This window comes from Salvelinus namaycush, chromosome 22 (genome assembly GCF_016432855.1).
Source record: "Salvelinus namaycush isolate Seneca chromosome 22, SaNama_1.0, whole genome shotgun sequence".
NCBI classification, from domain to species: Eukaryota; Metazoa; Chordata; class Actinopteri; order Salmoniformes; family Salmonidae; genus Salvelinus; species Salvelinus namaycush.
The window spans coordinates 20139774-20159931 of record NC_052328.1 but is presented as its reverse complement, the minus strand read 5'-3'; the positions used below and the strand labels follow the sequence as shown (position 1 = coordinate 20159931).

At 45.5% G+C, this 20158-nt stretch overlaps 1 protein-coding gene across 1 annotated transcript in view; it reads right to left on the bottom strand.

The window, feature by feature from the left end:
- Positions 1 to 214: 214 nt before the first annotated feature.
- The window catches only part of LOC120017930 (regulating synaptic membrane exocytosis protein 1-like), a 28157-nt gene continuing 8213 nt past the window's right edge, over positions 215 to 20158 (bottom strand). The window contains exons 10-24 of the mRNA XM_038960886.1: positions 18976 to 19123; positions 18487 to 18511; positions 17654 to 17884; positions 17279 to 17389; positions 16628 to 16690; positions 14321 to 14422; positions 11159 to 11274; positions 10822 to 10949; positions 3377 to 3540; positions 2959 to 3170; positions 2670 to 2835; positions 2429 to 2541; positions 795 to 896; positions 552 to 691; positions 215 to 430 (exon numbers count right to left, since the gene is read on the bottom strand). Of these exons, the coding sequence (XP_038816814.1) occupies positions 215 to 430; positions 552 to 691; positions 795 to 896; positions 2429 to 2541; positions 2670 to 2835; positions 2959 to 3170; positions 3377 to 3540; positions 10822 to 10949; positions 11159 to 11274; positions 14321 to 14422; positions 16628 to 16690; positions 17279 to 17389; positions 17654 to 17884; positions 18487 to 18511; positions 18976 to 19123 (2037 nt within the window). The remainder of the gene's footprint in view (positions 431 to 551; positions 692 to 794; positions 897 to 2428; positions 2542 to 2669; positions 2836 to 2958; positions 3171 to 3376; positions 3541 to 10821; positions 10950 to 11158; positions 11275 to 14320; positions 14423 to 16627; positions 16691 to 17278; positions 17390 to 17653; positions 17885 to 18486; positions 18512 to 18975; positions 19124 to 20158) is intronic.

Genomic DNA, 20158 nt, shown 5'->3' with positions numbered 1-20158 from the left:
GAAGGAGGGAGGCATGGGAAATGATTGTCTGACTCCAGCTAAACTTTGATTGGCTAGTTCTCTCTCTCCCTCTCTTTCGCTGTATATCTCTATCTCTCTGTCTGGCTTTGATTTGCTTAAGGTCTATCTTGGCCCTAGGGATGTGGTCATGCACTCTGGTCAGTTGTGGTCCATTGGTTGTTGTCCATTTGGGGTTGTGGTTGCGTTGTGGTCACTAAGAGCGCATACCAGCTGGTCCTGAGCTGTCCAGGGATGTCTGGGACGCCCGCCGCGTAAGCGAGGCTAAGGTAGGGTCCACCAATGAGGAAGGAGGAAACAATTTGTACCAGCCAATCACTGTGCTGGAGAGGTCCAGCTCCTCCAATAGGATCTGTGCAACTCCCATGAAGCATTTGTGATCCAGTCGCCCGTAGTCGCCCCAGACTATTATCTGTGGAGAGGGACAGAGATAAGACCAAGGACCCACACCTTCAAGCACACACGTACGCATCACACACACGCACACAGACACAGACACACACACAAGCAGTACAAGTCCCCGGTGTTATTACCTGGAGGACTTTCCCCTGTGGGCTCTCCTCAAACAGCAGGGCCTGCTGGTAGAGTGGCTCCAGGGTTTTACGTGCAATCTTGGTTTTCTTTTTGGCTTTACAGGCTCCGTTATCCAGCAGGTAGGCCTTGACATAGGGTGCTGCAGAGACAGAGTGGTGTGGGGGAGAAAGGTGAGAGAATGGAGAACAGACACACTTATCTGGGATTTTGTGTGTGTTTGTGTGTGTACGTGTGTGTGGTACCTGGGAGTGATTTGGACCCTGGTTTGGGGGTAAGGCCACGTGCTCTAATCACCTCCACCTCTAGCTGGCCTTTTTTGTCCATCATTCCGATCTGAACATCTCCTGTAAACCATACACGGTATATCATCAGTGGTGTGTACTCAAGGGAATCTAGGCTTCCCCAAAAATGGTACCCCAAAAAATAAATAAAAACATATAAAATAATGTATCTTTCATCTCCTTGTGTTTCATGAGGCTTAATGTACTGTATCTCACCGGAGAAAGCATCCGAGTGAGTGAAACAGCGCCCCTCTATCTCTGTATGTGTAGCCCATCTATCTGATGTCGTCTGGTCAAAAAGAGTATGACATTGTTGCCGACCATAGCATTGAATGTAAGGGAAGCCAGAGAGCATTTGGCCTTCCTTGATAAAAAAATATATGAAATAATAGCCAATCAGCGTTGAGCTAAACTGAGTGAGCTCAATTGTGAATGGTCCTTGCGCACCAAGGCAGTTTGGATTTGGCTTTACACCAATCACATCAGATTAAAAACAGTACGTCATTTACACAATTTCTTTTATTTTTGCATCTCGTTGTGTCACTGTCCTCCAGTTTTAGCTAGCTAGCTAAAATCGTTCCTTTCCTAAATAGTGATGGATAGAGATATGGATTTAGACTTGTGGTTTTATTTCATTCTCTCTACTGGCCAATGATTATAGCAGCGATTCTGATCCAACCATTAATTCATACCTTGTTGTGCCCCTGGCCTGAGAGGATGGAAGTTCAATATGTATCTAGATGTAGAAGGCTAACGTTAACTAGCTGGCCTGGCACATCATTGCCCATGAAGGGAATTTAAGTTAGCGAGCAAGCATTTTAGCCAGGTAGCCTAGGACAACAACAACTAAAATTGTGTACTGTATGACAGAGTGATGAAAGAGAGGAGGATGGCATTGGCGTTTCTCTACAAGTAGTGTGAGTCAACATGTTTTTTCTAACCACACACACACACACACACACACACACACACACACACACACACACACACACACACACACACACACACACACACACACACACACACACACACACACACACACACACACTAATCAGTACCATGGACAGCCACGTCATATTTAGCTTATGTTTATTGAACTAAATTATTTTTGGTATCTTTTAGTTGTCACTGTATTAAACTAAGCAGAGGTGATTTGATGATGTTGAAGTTGAAGTGGTGCTGGAATAGTGGAGGCAGCTCCTGGTTTCTTTGTGACTTGTGGTAACTCTCTGTGGTTCTAAATCAATAGTTGTTTAGTGGTCCGAAAACATTAACTCGCTTGACCATGCTGTAGGTCTGTTTGTTACATGCAATGTGCTTTGTGGACTTCACCAGACAGAGGTTGCTCTCCGGTTTTGTGATGAAACAAAGGTGTGGTTGAGTTTATTCTGCCACTGTGTCTTCTTATTGTCTCGACCTTTAGGCCTATATATCACGGTGTCAAGGCATATGAACTAACAGGTTATAGAGCAAACAACGCAATTATCACAACACATACTGTAGGTTGTAATATGGCTTTTTTTCCCTGGCTTGGCTTCCTTAGCGATTTTACCCACGCATCACTACTGTCCATCATATCCCTTTGTGCCACTCACCCATGGCGGGTGTGGCTAATGTTTGCCGGCCCACCAGTTGGGCGGGGCCAAGGCCATCCAGGAAGTCACTGAACTGACTGTCAACCCCCAGCCTCATCCCCGAGAAGATTAGACTGGAACACACACAAACACACTGGGGTTAGACTACTGAAGATCAGAATAACGTTAGACCGGACAAGCATTGAAGTGAGAATGACACTACCACTACAGTCAAAGAGAGAGTGAGGCTAGAGATACTGACTTCCCCTCAGAGCTGTAGCTGTTCATGCTTCCGTCAGTGGAGTCTCTGCTGGCCTGGCGGTTCATGGCAGAGCGGGGGTACTCTACAGCCATGCCCACCTCTGTACTCCGCTGGATCTGAATTTTGTTCTTTTTCTTGCCCTTCTTTTTAGTATCCACCACCACTGCTTTTTATTACACACAACAAATACAACAACAATACATTCATATTACCAACTGGTTTTTATATGGGTGCTGGATACAGGGCTTGTGTATGGTGGGGTATTGTTTGTATGGTCTGTCTGTGTTACCTTTCTGGGAGGTGAGCTGTGAGGTGCTGCAGCTGCGTCTGGAGGGCAGGCCCACAATGGCCACCACCCGTTGGCTGAGGCTGGAGCGCCGCTTCTTGCCCCCGCCCAATGCTGTATCTGATTGGCTGCCGTCCGTATGCTCAATGCCATAGATCTCACCACTCACACTGGTGCTCTTCAACATGCTGCGGCTTGACGCACGCATCGCCTTGCTACACGCACACACACACACACACACACGCACGCACGCACGCACACACACACGCACGCACGCACGCACGCACGCACGCACGCACGCACGCACACACACACGCATACACAGACAAAGAGACAGACAGACAAATACATTTTGTAGTCTTTACTGCAACACACAGGTGTGTGTGCGTGCGTGCGTGCGTATGTGTGTGGTTCTTTTTACTTGAAGCGTCCCCGGGGTCTCTCTGACTGGATGGATATGTAGCTGGTACTACTGATGCGGGAGGCACTGCTGGTGCGAGAGATGGCTGACACGTCGCTGACATCACTGTCTGAAGACTTGCGGGATACGTTCTCACAGCTGGTTCTCCTCTGGTCCTTATACAGCTAGAGAGAGAGGATTAGAGAGGGACAGAGGATGAGAATATATATACACATGTGTTTCATGCCAATAAAGTTGACTGAATTTAATAATTTTGAATTGTGAAGGGGGATAGAGGAGTGAGAGAGAGGAAAGATGAACATGGAGAGATGGTCATAAATATGGGGAGTGAGAGAGAGGGACAGAGAGATGGAGAGATGGTCATAAATATGGGGAGTGAGAGAGAGGGACAGAGAGATGGAGAGATGGTCATAAATATGGGGAGGGACAGAGAGATGGAGAGATGGTCATAAATATGGGGAGTGAGAGAGAGGGACAGAGAGATGGAGAGATGGTCATAAATATGGGGAGTGAGAGAGAGGGACAGAGAGATGGAGAGATGGTCATAAATATGGGGAGTGAGAGAGAGGGACAGAGAGATGGAGAGATGGTCATAAATATGGGGAGGGACAGAGAGATGGAGAGATGGTCATAAATATGGGGAGTGAGAGAGAGGGACAGAGAGATGGAGAGATGGTCATAAATATGGGGAGTGAGAGAGAGGGACAGAGAGATGGAGAGATGGTCATAAATATGGGGAGTGAGAGAGAGGGACAGAGAGATGGAGAGATGGTCATAAATATGGGGAGGGACAGAGAGATGGAGAGATGGTCATAAATATGGGGAGTGAGAGAGAGGGACAGAGAGATGGAGAGATGGTCATAAATATGGGGAGTGAGAGAGAGGGACAGAGAGATGGAGAGATGGTCATAAATATGGGGAGTGAGAGAGAGGGACAGAGAGATGGAGAGATGGTCATAAATATGGGGAGTGAGAGAGAGGGACAGAGAGATGGAGAGATGGTCAAAAATATGGGGAGTGAGAGAGAGGGACAGAGAGATGGAGAGATGGTCATAAATATGGGGAGTGAGAGAGAGGGACAGAGAGATGGAGAGATGGTCAAAAATATGGGGAGTGAGAGAGAGGGACAGAGAGATGGGGAGATGGTCATAAATATGGGGAATGAGAGAGAGGGACAGAGAGATGGAGAGATGGTCAGATGTGCTCCTGCATTTTTCAGCATGTTCTTAACAAAATATAGATTTAGAGTTAGATAAACTTGGATTTTTTGTCAGGAACATATACGGGATGCTACCCTCTACAATATAACCTTCACTCCAAATCAAAACTCAAAACCTACAACCTGATTTTGGACGGAATTACGGAATCACCTGGAAGGCTTACAACTACCAAAGATTATTATTCCAACGCTATACAGCAAATGCTCTGGAAAACAACAGAAACTTTATAACACCATCCAACCTGGAACTGAGTGAGTCATGTTTAGTCTGAAGCTATATTTTATTTCCAAAAGCCAAGAAGAAAAATTCATTACATTACTTTATAAGGACTGAATACTAAATTAAGGCTGCCAAGCTTGATACAACTTCAATTAGCACTGAAGTGTCAAGTGAGAGGTGTCAAAGCCCTTTAGCCCAACAATGGCAGGAGAGTCGAACAGTCTACTCCAACAAAATGGAGAGGCCTTAGAAGCTGCCTCCCGCTGTTCAGAGGTAATTAAAATACAGTACCCTGTGTATGTAAAGAATGATAAGGCAAGAAAAGATCACAAAATTAAGCTCTTTATGGAAAATCAAGAGACACTTTTTGCTGACTATTTTAAAAATGGGAACATCAGCAACCTCATCTTCCACACAAACCCTCCCCTGGCATGGCACAGTGCTATATTAACCAGACCATCTCCTGGCACAGTGCTATATTAGCACACTACCCCTCTGTTAACAGGGGGGTGTTAACGAGGGGTGGAAACTCAGGATACTAGACAACGAGGACTCTGAGTCAGCTAATATAGTATATCCCTATAAGTCTGGAACAGTAATGGTACAGGGCAACATCAAACAGTTTCACCTGGACTTTCACCTAATAAAAGAATTAGCCCAGCAGGAGAAGCTCTCCCTTGAGAAAGATACCCCCACCCCGAACGGGTCAGACCAGACCTCTTCATTATATAACCCCACAGACGAGCAACCCCAAGTGGAAAGTCAACCTCCCAGGACAGAGTACTACCCCCTCATTGGAATGAAGGATACATTCACCCAGCTGGAGGTAAGGCAGGTGGAGAGGGAACAGCAGGTGATTCCACTCCAGTCAGCACAGACCCAGACAACAGTCCAGCACAACAACATCCCCTTAACCAGACCCGGAGAGCTGGAGGTGGAGAGAGACATATCTGTACTCTGGACTGTGGTGACACAACTTCAACAATATAAAAAGCAGGAGCAGGAGAAGAACAGAGCACTAGAGGAGAGGATCAGACTGCTGGAGGAGAGGGTGAGGGGGATGGCGTGTGACAGAGAACAACCCACTAGAGAGGTGGCCAACCCCGCAGAGAAGCCAGCAGAACAGCCCACCTCAGCTCCCGACAAAAGTCTCGACACCAGAACAGAACAGTCCACACCAGACCCTGACCATAGCGTCGACATCACAGCAGAACAGACAAATGAAGAACCCCAAGCCCAGGGGACCTCACCCCCTCTGAGCACCCCCCCTGTCAGCCACCCTGATAGCTCTCCTGACAACCCCCCCACTCCCACTGAGGACATACCCAAGACACAGATTGTACTCCTTATGGACTCAAATGGGAAATATATACAAGAAGAAAAACTTTTTCCCAAACACAGTGTGTCTAGACTCTGGTGTCCAAACACCCAGCGCGCCCTAGACCTTCTGTCTGAGGACCAACTAGGTACACCTAGCCACATAATAATTCACACAGGCACAAACAACCTGAGAACACAGCAGGAAAGGGTGGCCACAGCACTTAAGGGAGTGATAGAAAAAGCTTATTCTACTTTCCCCAATGCACAAGTGGTTATCTCCACCCTGCTACCACAAAAAGACTTCCACCCTGCTACCATACAGCGGGTAAACACAAGTATTTCCCATGACTGTGCCTCAAAACCAAATGTTTTCCTGGCCCACCACTCCACCCTGGACTTGAACAGCCTCTATGACCAGGTCCACCTAGACAAGGCAGCAGTGCCCACCTTCGCCCGGACTCTAAAAGACATTGCTTTCAAATGCAGCCAGCTGCCAACACTTCACACAGGAGCAACAGATCAATAGACACCCCGCCCAGACCAGCGAGACACTCTCCCAGACCTGCGGGACACCCCCCCCCCCCCCTGGACCTACACATAGAGGACCCACGCCGAGAGGACCTACATCCAGACCACAACACCACCAGCCACATACACACCCCCACCCCAATCAATCAACACCCCACATAAGTCAACCATGCCCACACCCCATTTAGGTCCCCTCAGATCAGACCTATGCCCCTCCTGCCCACCCCATGTACCCCACCCCCGCAAAGAGGGCTTCAACATGGAAGTCACGCATACGCCCAGGCCGTGAGCGGGCAAACAGGCCCAACCCCCACTCTTACACTAACCCAAGCCAATGGCATGTACCAGATGCTTAGCAGGCTCTGCTCACACTTACTGGCCTGAGGCCAAACCACATGACCAACAACATTGGACACTTTATGGAACACAAAGCCTTCACTATCTCATCCTGGAATATCCAAGGCCTGAGGTCATCTGCCTTTGGCCTAAAGAGCAGGTACCTAGACTTCATCAAAGAAATCGGAAATACAGACATTGTCATCCTACAAGAAACCTGGTATAGAGGAGACGGACCCACTGGTTGCCCTCTAGGTTACAGAGAGCTGGTAGTCCCATCCACCAAACTACCAGGTGTGAAAGAGGGAAGGGACTCAAGGGGGAAAGCTAATATGGTATAGAGCAGACCTAACTCACTCCATTAAATTAATCAACACAGGAACATTTTACATTTGGCTAGAAATTCAAAAGGAAATTATCTTAACAGAGAAAAATGTCCTCCTGTGTGCTACCCATATCCCCCCCAACAGAATCCCCAATGAAGACAGCTTCTCCATCCTGGAGGGGAAATAAATCATTTCCAGGCCCATGGACATGTACTAGTCTGTGGTGACCTAAATGCCAGAACCGGACAAGAACCTGACACCCTCAGCACACAGGGGGACAAACACCTGCCTGGAGGTGACAGCATTCCCCCCCATATGCCCCCCTAGGCACAACTATGACAACATAACCAACAAAAACGGGTCACAACTACTGAAGCTCTGTCGCACACTGGGTATGTACATAGTCAATGGTTGGCTTTGAAAGGACTCCTATGGTAGGTTCACCTATAGCTCATCTATTAGCAGTATTACTGTAGACTACTTTATCACTGACCTCAAACGAGAGTCTCTCAGAGCGTTCACAGTCAGCCCACTGACACCCCTATCAGACCACAGCAAAATCACAGTCTACTTGAACAGAGCAATACTCAATCATGAGGCATAAAAGCCAAAGGAGCTGAGTAATATTAAGAAATGCTATAGATGGAAAGAATGTAGTCTCTAAACCTATCAAAAAACAATTAGGCAACAACAAATTCAATCCCTTTTAGACAACTTCCTGGACAAAACATTCCAGAGTAATAGTGAAGGTGTAAACTTGGCAGTAGAAAATCTTATCAGTATATTTGACCTCTCAGCTTCCCTATCAAATCTAAAAATCTCAAATAGAAAACCGAAGAAAATGAATAACAATGACAAACGGTTTGATGAAAAATGCAAAAATCTAAGAAAGAAATTGAGAAACCTGTCCAACCAAAAACATAGAGACCCGGAAAACCTGAGTCTACGCCTTCACTATGGTGAATCACTAAAACAATACAGAACTACACTATGGAAAAAGAAGGAACAGCACGTCAGAAATCAGCTCAATGTAATTGAAGAATCCATAGACTGTAACCACTTCTGGAAAAATTGGAAAACACTAAACAAACAACAACACAAAGAATTATCTATCCAAAATGGAGATGTATGGGTAAACCACTTCTCCAATCTTTTTGGCTCTATAACAAAGAACAAAGAACAAACAGCAAAAACATATACATGATCAAATACAAATCTTAGAATCAACTATTAAAGACTACCAGATTCTCCAATTACCTTGAATGAACTACAGGACAAAATAAAAACCCTCCCACCCAAAAAGGCCTGTGGTGTTGATGGTATCCTCAATGAAATGATCAAATATGCAGACAACAAATTCCAATTGTCTATACTAAAACTCTTTAACATCAGCCTCAGCTCTGGCATCTTCCCCAATATTTGGAACCAAGGACTGATCACTCCAATCCACAAAAGTGGAGACAAATTTGACCCCAATAACTACCGTGGGATATGCGTCAACAGCAACCTTGGGAAAATCCTCTGCATTATCATTAACAGCGGACTCGTACATTTCCTCAGTGAAAACAATGTACTGAGCAAAAGTCAAATTGGCTTTATACCAAATTATCATACGACAGACCACGTATTCACCCTGCACACCCTAATTGACAAACAAACAAATCAAAACAAAGGCAAAGTATTTTCATGCTTTGATGATTTAAAAAAATACTTTGACTCATTTTGGCATGAGGGTCTGCTATACAAATTGATGGAAAGTGGTGTTTGGGCAAAAACATACGACATTATAAAATCTATGTACACAAACAACAAGTGTGCGGTTAAAATTTCTTCCCACAGGGCTGTGGGGTGAGACAGGGATGTAGGTTAAGCCCCACCCTCTTCAACATATATATCAACAAATTGGCGAGGGCACTAGAAAAATCTGCAGCAAAAATCCTCACCCTACTAGAATCTGAAGTCAAATGTCTACTGTTTGCTGATGATCTGGTGTTTCTGTCACCAACCAAGGAGGGCCTACAGCAGCACCTAGATATTCTGCACAGATTCTGTCAGACCTGGGCCCTGACAGTAAATCTCAGTAAGACCAAAATAATGGTGTTCCAAAAAAGGTCCAGTCGCCAGGACCACAAATACAAATTCCATCTAGACACCGTTACCCTAGAGCACACAAAAAATATATACATACCTTGGCCTAAACATCAGTGCCACAGGTAACTTCCACAAAGCTGTGAACGATCTGAGAGACAAGGCAAGAATGGCATTCTATGCCATCAAAAGGAACATAAAATTCGACATACCAATTAGGATCTTAAATCAGTGATAGAACCCATTGCCCTTTATGGTTGTGAGGTCTGGGGTCCGCTCACCAACCAAGAATTCACAAAATGGGACAAACACCAAATTGAGACTGCATGCAGAATTCTGCAAAAATATCCTCATTGTACAACGTAGAACACCAAATAATGCATGCAGAGCAGAATTAGGCCGATACCCACTGATGATCAAAATCCAGAAAAGAGCTGTTAAATTCTACAACCACCTAAAAGGAAGCGATTCCCAAACCTTCCACAACAAAGTCATCACCTACAGAGAGATGAACCTGGAGAAGAGTCCCCTAAGCAAGCTGGTCCTGGGGCTCTGTTCACAAACACAAACAGACCCCACAGAACCCCAGGACAGCAACACAATTAGACCCAACCAAATCATGAGAAAACTAAAAGATAATTACTTGACACATTGGAAAGAATTAACAAAAAAACAGAGCAAACTAGAATGCTATTTGGCCCCAAACAGAGAGTACACAGTGGCAGAATACCTGACCACTGTGACTGACCCAAACTTAAGGAAAGCTTTGACTACGTACATACTCAATGACCATAGCCTTGCTATTGAGAAAGGCCGCCGAAGGCAGACCTGGCTCTCAAGAGAGGACAGGCTATGTGCACACTGCCCACAAAATGAGGTGGAAACTGAGCTGCACTTCCTCACCTCCTGCCCAATGTATGACCATATTAGAGACACATATTTCCATATCTATTGGGTGAAATACCACAGTGTACCATCACAGCAGCAAGATTTGTGACCTGTTGCCACAAGAAAAGGTCAACCAATGAAGAACAAACACCATTGTAAATGCAACCCACATTTATGCTTATTTATTTTCCCTTTGTACTTTAACCATTTGTACATCGTTACAACACCGTATATATACATAATATGACATTTGTAATGTCTATTCTTTTGGAACTTCTGTGAGTGTAATGTTTACTGTTCATTTTTATTGTTTATTTCACTTTTGTATATTATCTACTCCACTTGCTTTGGCAATGTTAACATATGTTTCCCATGCCAATAAATCCCCTTGAATTGAATTGAGAGGAACAAGCGGACAGAGATATGGGGAGCGAGAGAGAGAGGGACAGAGAGAGATGTAGAGGGCGACATACAAAGAGGTTTAGGGTTAGGGGCTGACCTCAAGTGACAGGTGACTGACCTCGCGTTTGCTCTTGAGCACCCTCTCCACGTCCCTGCTAGAAGTGGACGGAGCAGCAGAACTCCTGTAGGAGTCCCTCTGCTGCACCTTCATCTGGAGCTGACGAACACGCTCCTCTGCTGCTAGGGCTAGACACACACACACACACACACACACATACAGGGAGAAATCAGCAAAAATATGCACACCCACATTTAATCACCACACACCCACATTTAATCACTCACTCACTCACTCACTCACTCACTCACTCACTCACTCACTCACTCACTCACTCACTCACTCACTCACTCACTCAGGTTTACAGACAAAATCAAGTCAAGGAAGCCACACACACCTTGCTCTACGGGGCTGCTGCTCTTGTCTGGGACTTGTGGGAGTTGTCTGACCCTGCGAGCTGCTGACGAGGACATCACTGAGGTGGACAGAGACGCACCACCTTGGAGGTGGCCCCTGAGAGAGAGAGATAGAGAGCGAGATGGAACGAGAGAGAGGATGAGAGAATGCACCCACTACTAGTTTCACTGTTAGACACAGAGTTTTGACACATAGGATCTAAGAAGAGCACTAGACAGAGTCAAACTTGGTAGGAAAGTGAGGGGAAGTGTACTACGCACAATCACCTGGTCTATGTCATGTTATGTTCTTAATGTTTTGTACACTCAGTGTACACTTACACACAAACACGCACATGGACACGCACACACACACACACACAACCCACCACACACTGGCCCATGGCTGGGGTACAATATCAAATAAATAGTGCATTATAGGCAGTGGAATCATGGAGGAGGAAGGCAACAGCTCTTTCTCTCTCAGGCCGCTCCTCCAAGGGGACTGAGGTGAGGGGTCAGAGGTCAGCACCTGTATGGTTGGGGTGAACCCGGGGCCAACTCTCGGGTCCCCTTACCGAGAGGCCGCAGGGGAGGGGGCCGTCCTCGGGACCCCCTCAGGATGGAGGTGGGCTTTATTCTGGGGGCCCCAACACACACACCATACACACTGTGTGCACAAAGTCGCAGCATGCAAAAATGAAAGAAAATAACAGAATAGAGGCAAAAAGGAAAAGAGGAAAAAAAGGAAAAATGGTGAAAAGAAAAGAAGCTTTGTCAAACATATTGAAATCAGCATACACAGTGTGAGAGACATCTCAGAAGAAAACATTGTTCAAGGTGCAGGTCAAACTACCTGATTCCATATTAGGAAAGACCCCACCTTGATACTGAACAGCCAATTACAAACGCAAGCTCATCTTGCCTCCATCTCAGCGAATCCTGACCCACGCTATCATGCTTATGTTAGCATCACCATGCTAATGGCCGTACTGCACTACAGCCCAGTACAGTACATGTGTACGTGACTTAATCTGATAGATTATTCCAAAATCAGCGTTTAAAATTGTGGTAATGTGGATGAACTGGTGGACAGAAAAGAGGGGGATCCCCACTAGAGGTAAAAGTCACCATTTGGTACAGATTTAGGATCAGTTTACCCCAAACAAATCCTAACCTCAATTATTGTGGGGGAAAACTGATGTTAGATCAGTGTCTAAAGTGAACTTCATCCTAGACTGGGAATTTGTGGGAGGGGACAGACTATGATGGCAGGATGAATCTCGCAATGAGATTCACATGCTCGACTCAAACTTTAATTTCTGTACTGTACTGATGTGAATGGGAGATTTGATGAAAGTTTGAGGATTGGGCCGGAAGTGATGATGTTGATAAACAGGGTATATGTTATGGTTGGCCCCCTTACCTGTCGTTGTCAGGGAGCTTCTTGCCCAGAGTGTGACAGGTGGATGAGTCCAGGCTCCGAGTTTGCCTGGGAGATGGGAGATGAGTGGAAAACAGAAAGAAACGGATGGAGGGATGAATAAATAAACGGAGAGAGTATGGGACAGGGGTAAACAGCTGGGGTAAGTGAGAGAAGTCTGATTTTCTATTCGTAATGAAATGTCTAGCCTTATGCTCTACAGAAGACAAGCCAGTTAGGCGATTGATTTGATTAAGTTGTTAATACACATCAATGGAATATGGAGTATGGAACACTGATCATGAAGAAGCATCACACATGTATTCATTGAACAAGTAATGTGTGTGTGTGTGTGTGTGTGTGTGTGTGTGTGTGTGTGTGTGTGTGTGTGTGTGTGTGTGTGTGTGTGTCTGTGTGTGTGTGTGTGTGTCTGTGTGTGTGTGTGTGTGTGTGTGTGTGTGTGTGTGTGTGTGTGGTGTGTGTGTGTGTGTGTGTCTGTGTGTACCTCTTCTTTGCACTGAGGTGGTTAACTGTCTCCTGTCTAGGTACTAGAGGTTCCATCATCCATTTGCTCCATACACACCACAAACACGAAGGTGATGAGATGACATGATGAGAAACACACACACACACACACACACACACACACACACACACACACACACACACACACACACACACACACACACACACACACACACACACACACACACACACACACACACACACACATAGATATAAACTCAACTTTAATCCTGAATTATTTTGAATTTGTTATGAATATGAAAGACACACATTAGCGATAATGATAAAAGCTCAGTTGGCAATGCAGTAGACAGATAAAAACTTCTGAAATCCTTATCAATTCCTAGACTAAAAAAGCAAAATAGCTCAGCGATTCTAAAGGAGAAGATAGAGGCTTCTAGAATGCTGGAATACAATCTGGATTGTGGAACACAACCTACAGACTGTTAGATTCTAGAATAAAAACTACAAACCACAGGGATTGTAAAGAACAAACACAAGACACTAGTCCATACTATGCCAAAAGACCCTGTACATAGTCCCATAGAGAAAAATGATCGATTGCGATACGTTTAGGGTTAGAAGATAGCTAATTATCATTGTTTGCATTTGAGGTTAGTACAGGTGTGGGGGTCAGGGTTGGGGTCAGCTGCTAACAGGGGGGATGGGGGGTTGGGGTGGGAGCGGTGGGGAAGGGGTACCTGTCGTCTTCTGGGGAGGCGTGTTGGATTAGAATCCTGGGGCTGGCGGGGCGTCTGCGGGGCAGAGACTGGGAGCAGCTGAGACCCAGCAGCACCCCCGGTGGACACACAGAGAAACACATGCATCATGGATCACCTGCACTCTCATAGGGGCTGTATCGAGTTCATGGGTCTATCATATCTCTGAGTCTCAGTTTAAGGCTGTTACCACAAAAATGCACAGATCATTTCAGACTACTCCCACAAAAAAGGACCCTCCCTTTAAGGCATCTCATAAAGTAGCTATGTACAAACAGTCACTCCAGCAGACTCTACAAAGAGAATGGATTCCTACAGATACTGCACTACTTTGCACTAGTACTATACCAATCCTTTTACACAAACCTTAAGAGTGTACTTAAAACTACATCCACCACACCGTCCTCAACAAACTCACACTCTCTCAAACACACACACACAGGTGGTAGATTGTCTGAGGCTGGATGCAGGCAGTGTACAGGTCAGTGGGCTGGTACCTTTGGGGATCTGGTGAAGGAACACTATGGTTCCTTTCTGGGTTCAGACAGTTGGTGCTAGCACTCCTAGTCTTAACCCTGTCCAGAGAGGTATGTAGATCACTAGCTCAATAACATGCCATCCAATGCAGTAGTGGAGAGGAGCGGACACAGAACAAAGAAGAGGAAAATGGAAAAGAAATAGATGTTATTTACCTAAACCATAAAGGACATGCCAGTCTGAACGTTGTTTTAAGTGATTAGATGATTGATTGGAGTCAACACAAGTCATTCAGTGTTGGGGAGTAGTGAACCATATGTATTTCCATTAGTCATTTAACTGCATTGACAGTTGTATTTGAACTCAATTCCAATCTTGGTAGTGTTTTCAGTAGTTAAATACTTTATTACCATGTAGTGGTGTAGCTAACTACTGGAAGTACACACTACTTTTTTTGCAAAAATAAAATATGGGTGGTAGACAAGAATTTCCTTTTTTTTTGTTAGCATCACACCTGCCAAATTCTCACTTGAAACATAGTTTTTAGTCCATGACATTTCAGATTTAATTAAGATACTTTTTCGTAGTTAACTACTTTTTCATAGTAACTTAAGTTAAGTAAACAATATTTTTCATAAGGGTAGCTTTAGTGTAGCTTAACTTTTAAAGTGAGAAGTAACTGGTAGCTTGGTCAAATATATATTCAGAGTAGCTTCCCCAACACTGAAGACATTGTCAGGTAGTGAGATAGCCAGGTTGTCATGGAGACCTGTTCTCCGGTTGTCAGAAGATTTCGTGAACATGGTATGAGGAGGTCATTGAGGGTTGAAGGTGTGTGTGTCTTACCTAATGGTGATCTCGTCTGTAAACCTGAGAACACGTTGTGTGAAAAAGCTGCGTATTGCCGTGACAACGCTGGAACGCACCATTGAGCTAGTCTTTAGACATGCAGGCAGTGTGGAACTTTACTCAAGACAATGAAAAGAGTCACATATAAAAAGCATGCAATAAACAGACGACAAAAAACAACTTAACATCAAACAAACAGAGGCCAAGAGTGGGAAAGGATGTGGTAGCCTACACCTATGGACAATACTCACATGGGCAAGATAACTGTTTTTGGAGCACAAACTGGACTACTTTCAATACTTGCTCCAAGTCAATTGATGGAATTCATCCCAAAATAATCCGGAAGATAAACATCAGTAAGACCAGGATACAGTCGGGTGCATATGATGTAGTTATACGAGGTCAACTCAAGGGATATTACCTCCTGAACATAAAACTACAGAAGTATCAACACTGACGGCGGTACAAAGTTGGGAGGGGAGCCATTTTCTAACACAACCTCTCTCTCTTCTTCTTCCACGTACCTGTAAATGTCCTTGTGGATGCCATTGACTAAGAGAGGCATCTTAGGGGGTAGTGTGGTACTGTGTCTAGAAGAGCCCCTGGGGTGAGTCGTGTGACGTATGTGTGCATGCAGGAGACGTAGATAGAAAACGGGGAAGGAGGAAGATGGATTAACAGAATGTAAACATGGTTCCTAAAATACTACTAAAGAAAGACAGGAGAGCAGCATGCCAGCTGAGTGCATGTATGTCAGGCTTTTCCAGCCTCTACCAGCCATACTTTACCACTTACCTATGTGGGTGGGCTCACTGGGACAGTATTGCACCTTTGTCCAATATACTGGATCTTTTACATTTTTACAGACAGTCTTATCCAGAGCGACTAACAGCAGCGATTAGGGTTAAGTGCCTTGCTCAAGGGCACATCGACAAATGTTTCACCTAGTCGGTTCCAAACCAGCAACCTTTGGGTTACAGGCCCAAAGCTCTTAACCGCTAGGCTACCTGCCGTCCAGTAACGCACTGAACTAAAGTGGCCTCTAATGTTGGAGTAACATTATTTCGGCCATGAATGGACGAGAATAGCTACATGACGCTAACTCTGAATAACTAGCAGCCCCTCAGGCATTGGCCAGGGTCAAAAGAGGCTATGTGCGGTCAGTAGTGGACAGTCCCAGTGTTGATGTCTGGGTGGGTGTGTGTTGCGTCACTGTCACACGGGACAGGATGGACACACTGAAATGTCCATCACTCTCTCACACACATTATGACAGAATAAGACGCATTTAGGAGATTGAGTGAAGTCATCAAGAAATATACATCCATCTTTATGCAGCTCCAATATTCCTGTATAAAAAGGCTTAGGCTAAAGGCTGATAAGGATAGTGCGAATGAGGATGATGATCATATCTAATACTACCACTACTACTAATAATATTACAATATCAAATAAAACATGTGATGACACCTGTTTACCTTTCAGTGTGTAGGCATTCTGCACTTTTGCCCCGCATTGACTGGTGGATCAGGATGACCTCACTGTAGTTACCATGGGGATGGATGACACATGAGGAAGTAAACAACAAAGCCAAACCAGAGGACAGAGAAAGAAAAGAGATACAAAGCTGAGCCAGCGGAGAACAATGGGACAGGTAGAAGTTACCCCTAACCATAGATCTAGGATCAGATGACTCTAACCAATTTCCCAACCCTAACCATTACAGGGGATGAACAAATCTGACCCTGTATCAGTGGTTAGGGGAAACTTCTACCTACTCCGATGACAGCAACTCTTGTCTCATGGCAATAACTTAATCGAGTCTGAATCAACAAACAACAGAGACCAAACAAACAAGTGGCCAGCCATATCCAAACATAGTCCCCACAATTCATTGTGCTGAATCACAGAAAGACAGAGAGAAGAACACAAAGGAAGAAATTAAACCGAAGGTACTGTCTGAACTGAAAGAGATGGCAGGGAGAGGGAATCCATGGCCACCTGATTGTACACACACACACACACACACACACACACACACACACACACACACACACACACACACACACACACACACACACACACACACACACACACACACACACACACACACACACACACACACACACACACACCTGTCATCTACATAGTCCTGCTCCTGGTAGTGTCCTCTGGTAGAGTCGTAGTAGCGGGTGGGAGAACGAGACCTCCTACTATGGTGGATCTCATCATCCAAACTCCTGATACAGAGGGGCGAGATATGGAGATATGGGACAGGGAGAGAGTTGGAAAGAGATAAGGGGGGAGAACAAGGCTTTTAGCTGTGGTAACACTGTGCAAGTTGGCTGTGTTGGCAGGGATAATAGTAAAAGCAATATTCTCAGCGCTACTTGTTCTGGGTCACGAAAACGGCAAAACAAAAAGTGGTCGTTCAAGTTCTCTCCTCCCTCTCCTCTCCATTTTCTTCATCAACACCCCTTCTCCCCCCTCTCCTCTCCTCTCACCTCTGGGTGGGGACATTGGCGGGTCGTGATCGCCCCCTGCCCTGTTCCTCTCTGTGAGGAGAGACAGATCGAGAGCGATGCTGGGGTGTCCTCTTCTGCTCCGGCACCTCCAGAGTGGTGGCGTGGGGATCCTTCTGCTGCCTCCCCCTCTCCCGCGAACCCCTCTCGGCAGCTACACACACAGAAGCTGTGTTCATAAAAGCAAACATACATACGATATATTGTCCCAAACTGGCACAATTGCAGGCAAGTTGACATTTATTGTCATGAATCTTGCCTTGGAGCCAGAACTGAGAGATTTTCGAAATTGTCTATATCGTAAAACTTCATTATATATTTTTTTTGTTTTTGTCTTAATTTAATGTTAGGGTTAGCAGTTTGATTAAGGTTACGGTTAAGTTTAAAATCAGATTTTATGACTTTGTGGCTTTGCCAGCTAGTGACCAATCTGCAGAACTGCCTCCAGGGCAAGAATTATGACAATAAATGCAAACCTGCCAATTGCAGCCCTCAGATCTTTGACAATACTAAAACAAACTACTCATGCCAGTTGAATTCAAAGTTACCCACTGTCCCTGCTTTAACATGAGCACACACACACACACACACACACACACACACACACACACACACACACACACACACACACACACACACACACACACACACACACACACACAAATACAGCAGGGTCGTTTTCTGAGGCCCAGTGTTCTGATGACAACAGAACCAAATATTAAGTTGTAGAATGTTGATGGAATGTGTCTCTCAGTAAGAAGACAGCATGCCCATGGCCCCACCCACCTTTAGGCATAGGTCCAGTGTCATCGTACTCAGGCTCTTTAACACGCTGAGAACCTGCACAATGGTTGGCACACATGGAAAACACAGGCACAGACAGAAGGAATGGGGTAAGCAGACCACATTGATATAGACATGCATGCCGACACAAACACACACACACACACACACACCACAGAAGGCTGCTGAGGGGAAAACGGCTCATAATAATGGGCGGTGCAGAGCAAATGAAATGGCATTCCACTCCAGCCATTACCACGAGCCCATCCTCCTCAATTAAGGTGCAGCCAACCTCCTGTGGCACACACACACACACACACAAACCACATTTATATACATACATACAGTAATATCTCAAACACGCACATGCACGCGCACACGCACACGCACACACACACACACACACACACACACACATTACTCATACATACAACTAACACACAATAGGGTAAGTAGACCACATAGATTACAAACAGATATATTGTGAACACACATCGCACATGCACTCGTCTGTGACTTACGCTGCAGCTTCTTGCTGGGTGTGTCTGTGATTCTGCGGGGCATGTAAGGGGATGGCCAGGGCAGGGGGATAGACGACACGTCATGGGTCTGCAGCTTGTACCAGTGAGGCTTGTCATCCAACGGGGCTGTCTCCAGCTCTATTAGGATCTAGACATATGTAACCAATATAAACAAGATCAATCAGTTACACACAAGGCCAATGACAGCAATTCATGCACTCCTAGATGCACAATTGAAAGCATCCTGTCGGGCTGTATCACCGCCTGGTTCGGCAACTGCACCACACGCAACCGCAAGGCTCTCCAGAGGGTGGTGCGGTCTGCCCTAAACATCACCGGGGGCACACTGCCTGCCCTCCAGGAGACCTACCGCACCCGATGTCACAGGAAAGCCAGAAAGATCATCAAGGACATCAACCACCCGAGCCACTGCCTGTTCACCCCGCTATCATCCAGAAGGCGAGGTCAGTACAGGTCCATCAAAGCGGGGACCGAGAGACTGAAAAACAGCTTCTATCTCAAGGCCATCAGACCGTTAATTAGCCATCACTAGCCGGTTACCACTTGGTTAGTCAACCCTGCACCTTATAGGCCCCTGCCCTATGTACATAGACATATAATCACTGGTCACTTTAATAATGGAACACTAGACACTATAATAATGTTTACATAATGCTTTACACGTTTCATATGCACAATGCATTCAGAAAGTATTCAGACCCCTTGATTTTTTCCCCATTGTGTTGCGTTACATCATTTTTAAATGGAAGAAGTTTAGAACCACCAAGACTCTTCATGGAGCTGGCTGCCTGGCCAAACTGAGCAATCAGGGGAGAAGAGCTTTGTCAGGGAGGTGACCAAGAACCCGATGATCACTCTGACAGAGCTCCATAGTTTATCTGTGGAGATGGGAGAACCTTCTGGAAGGACAACCATCTCTGCAGCACTCCACCAATCAGGCCTTCATAATAGAGTGGCCAGAAGGAAGCCAGTAAAATGTGCCTTTCAGTAAAAGGCACATGACAGCCCGCTTGGAGTTTGCCAACAGGCACCTAAAGACTCTCAGAACATGAGACCTGAAAATAGCTGTTCAGCGACGCTCCCCATCCAACGTGACAGAGCATGAAAGGATCTGCAGAAAATAATGGGAGAAGCTCCCCAAATACAGGTGTGCCAAGCTTGT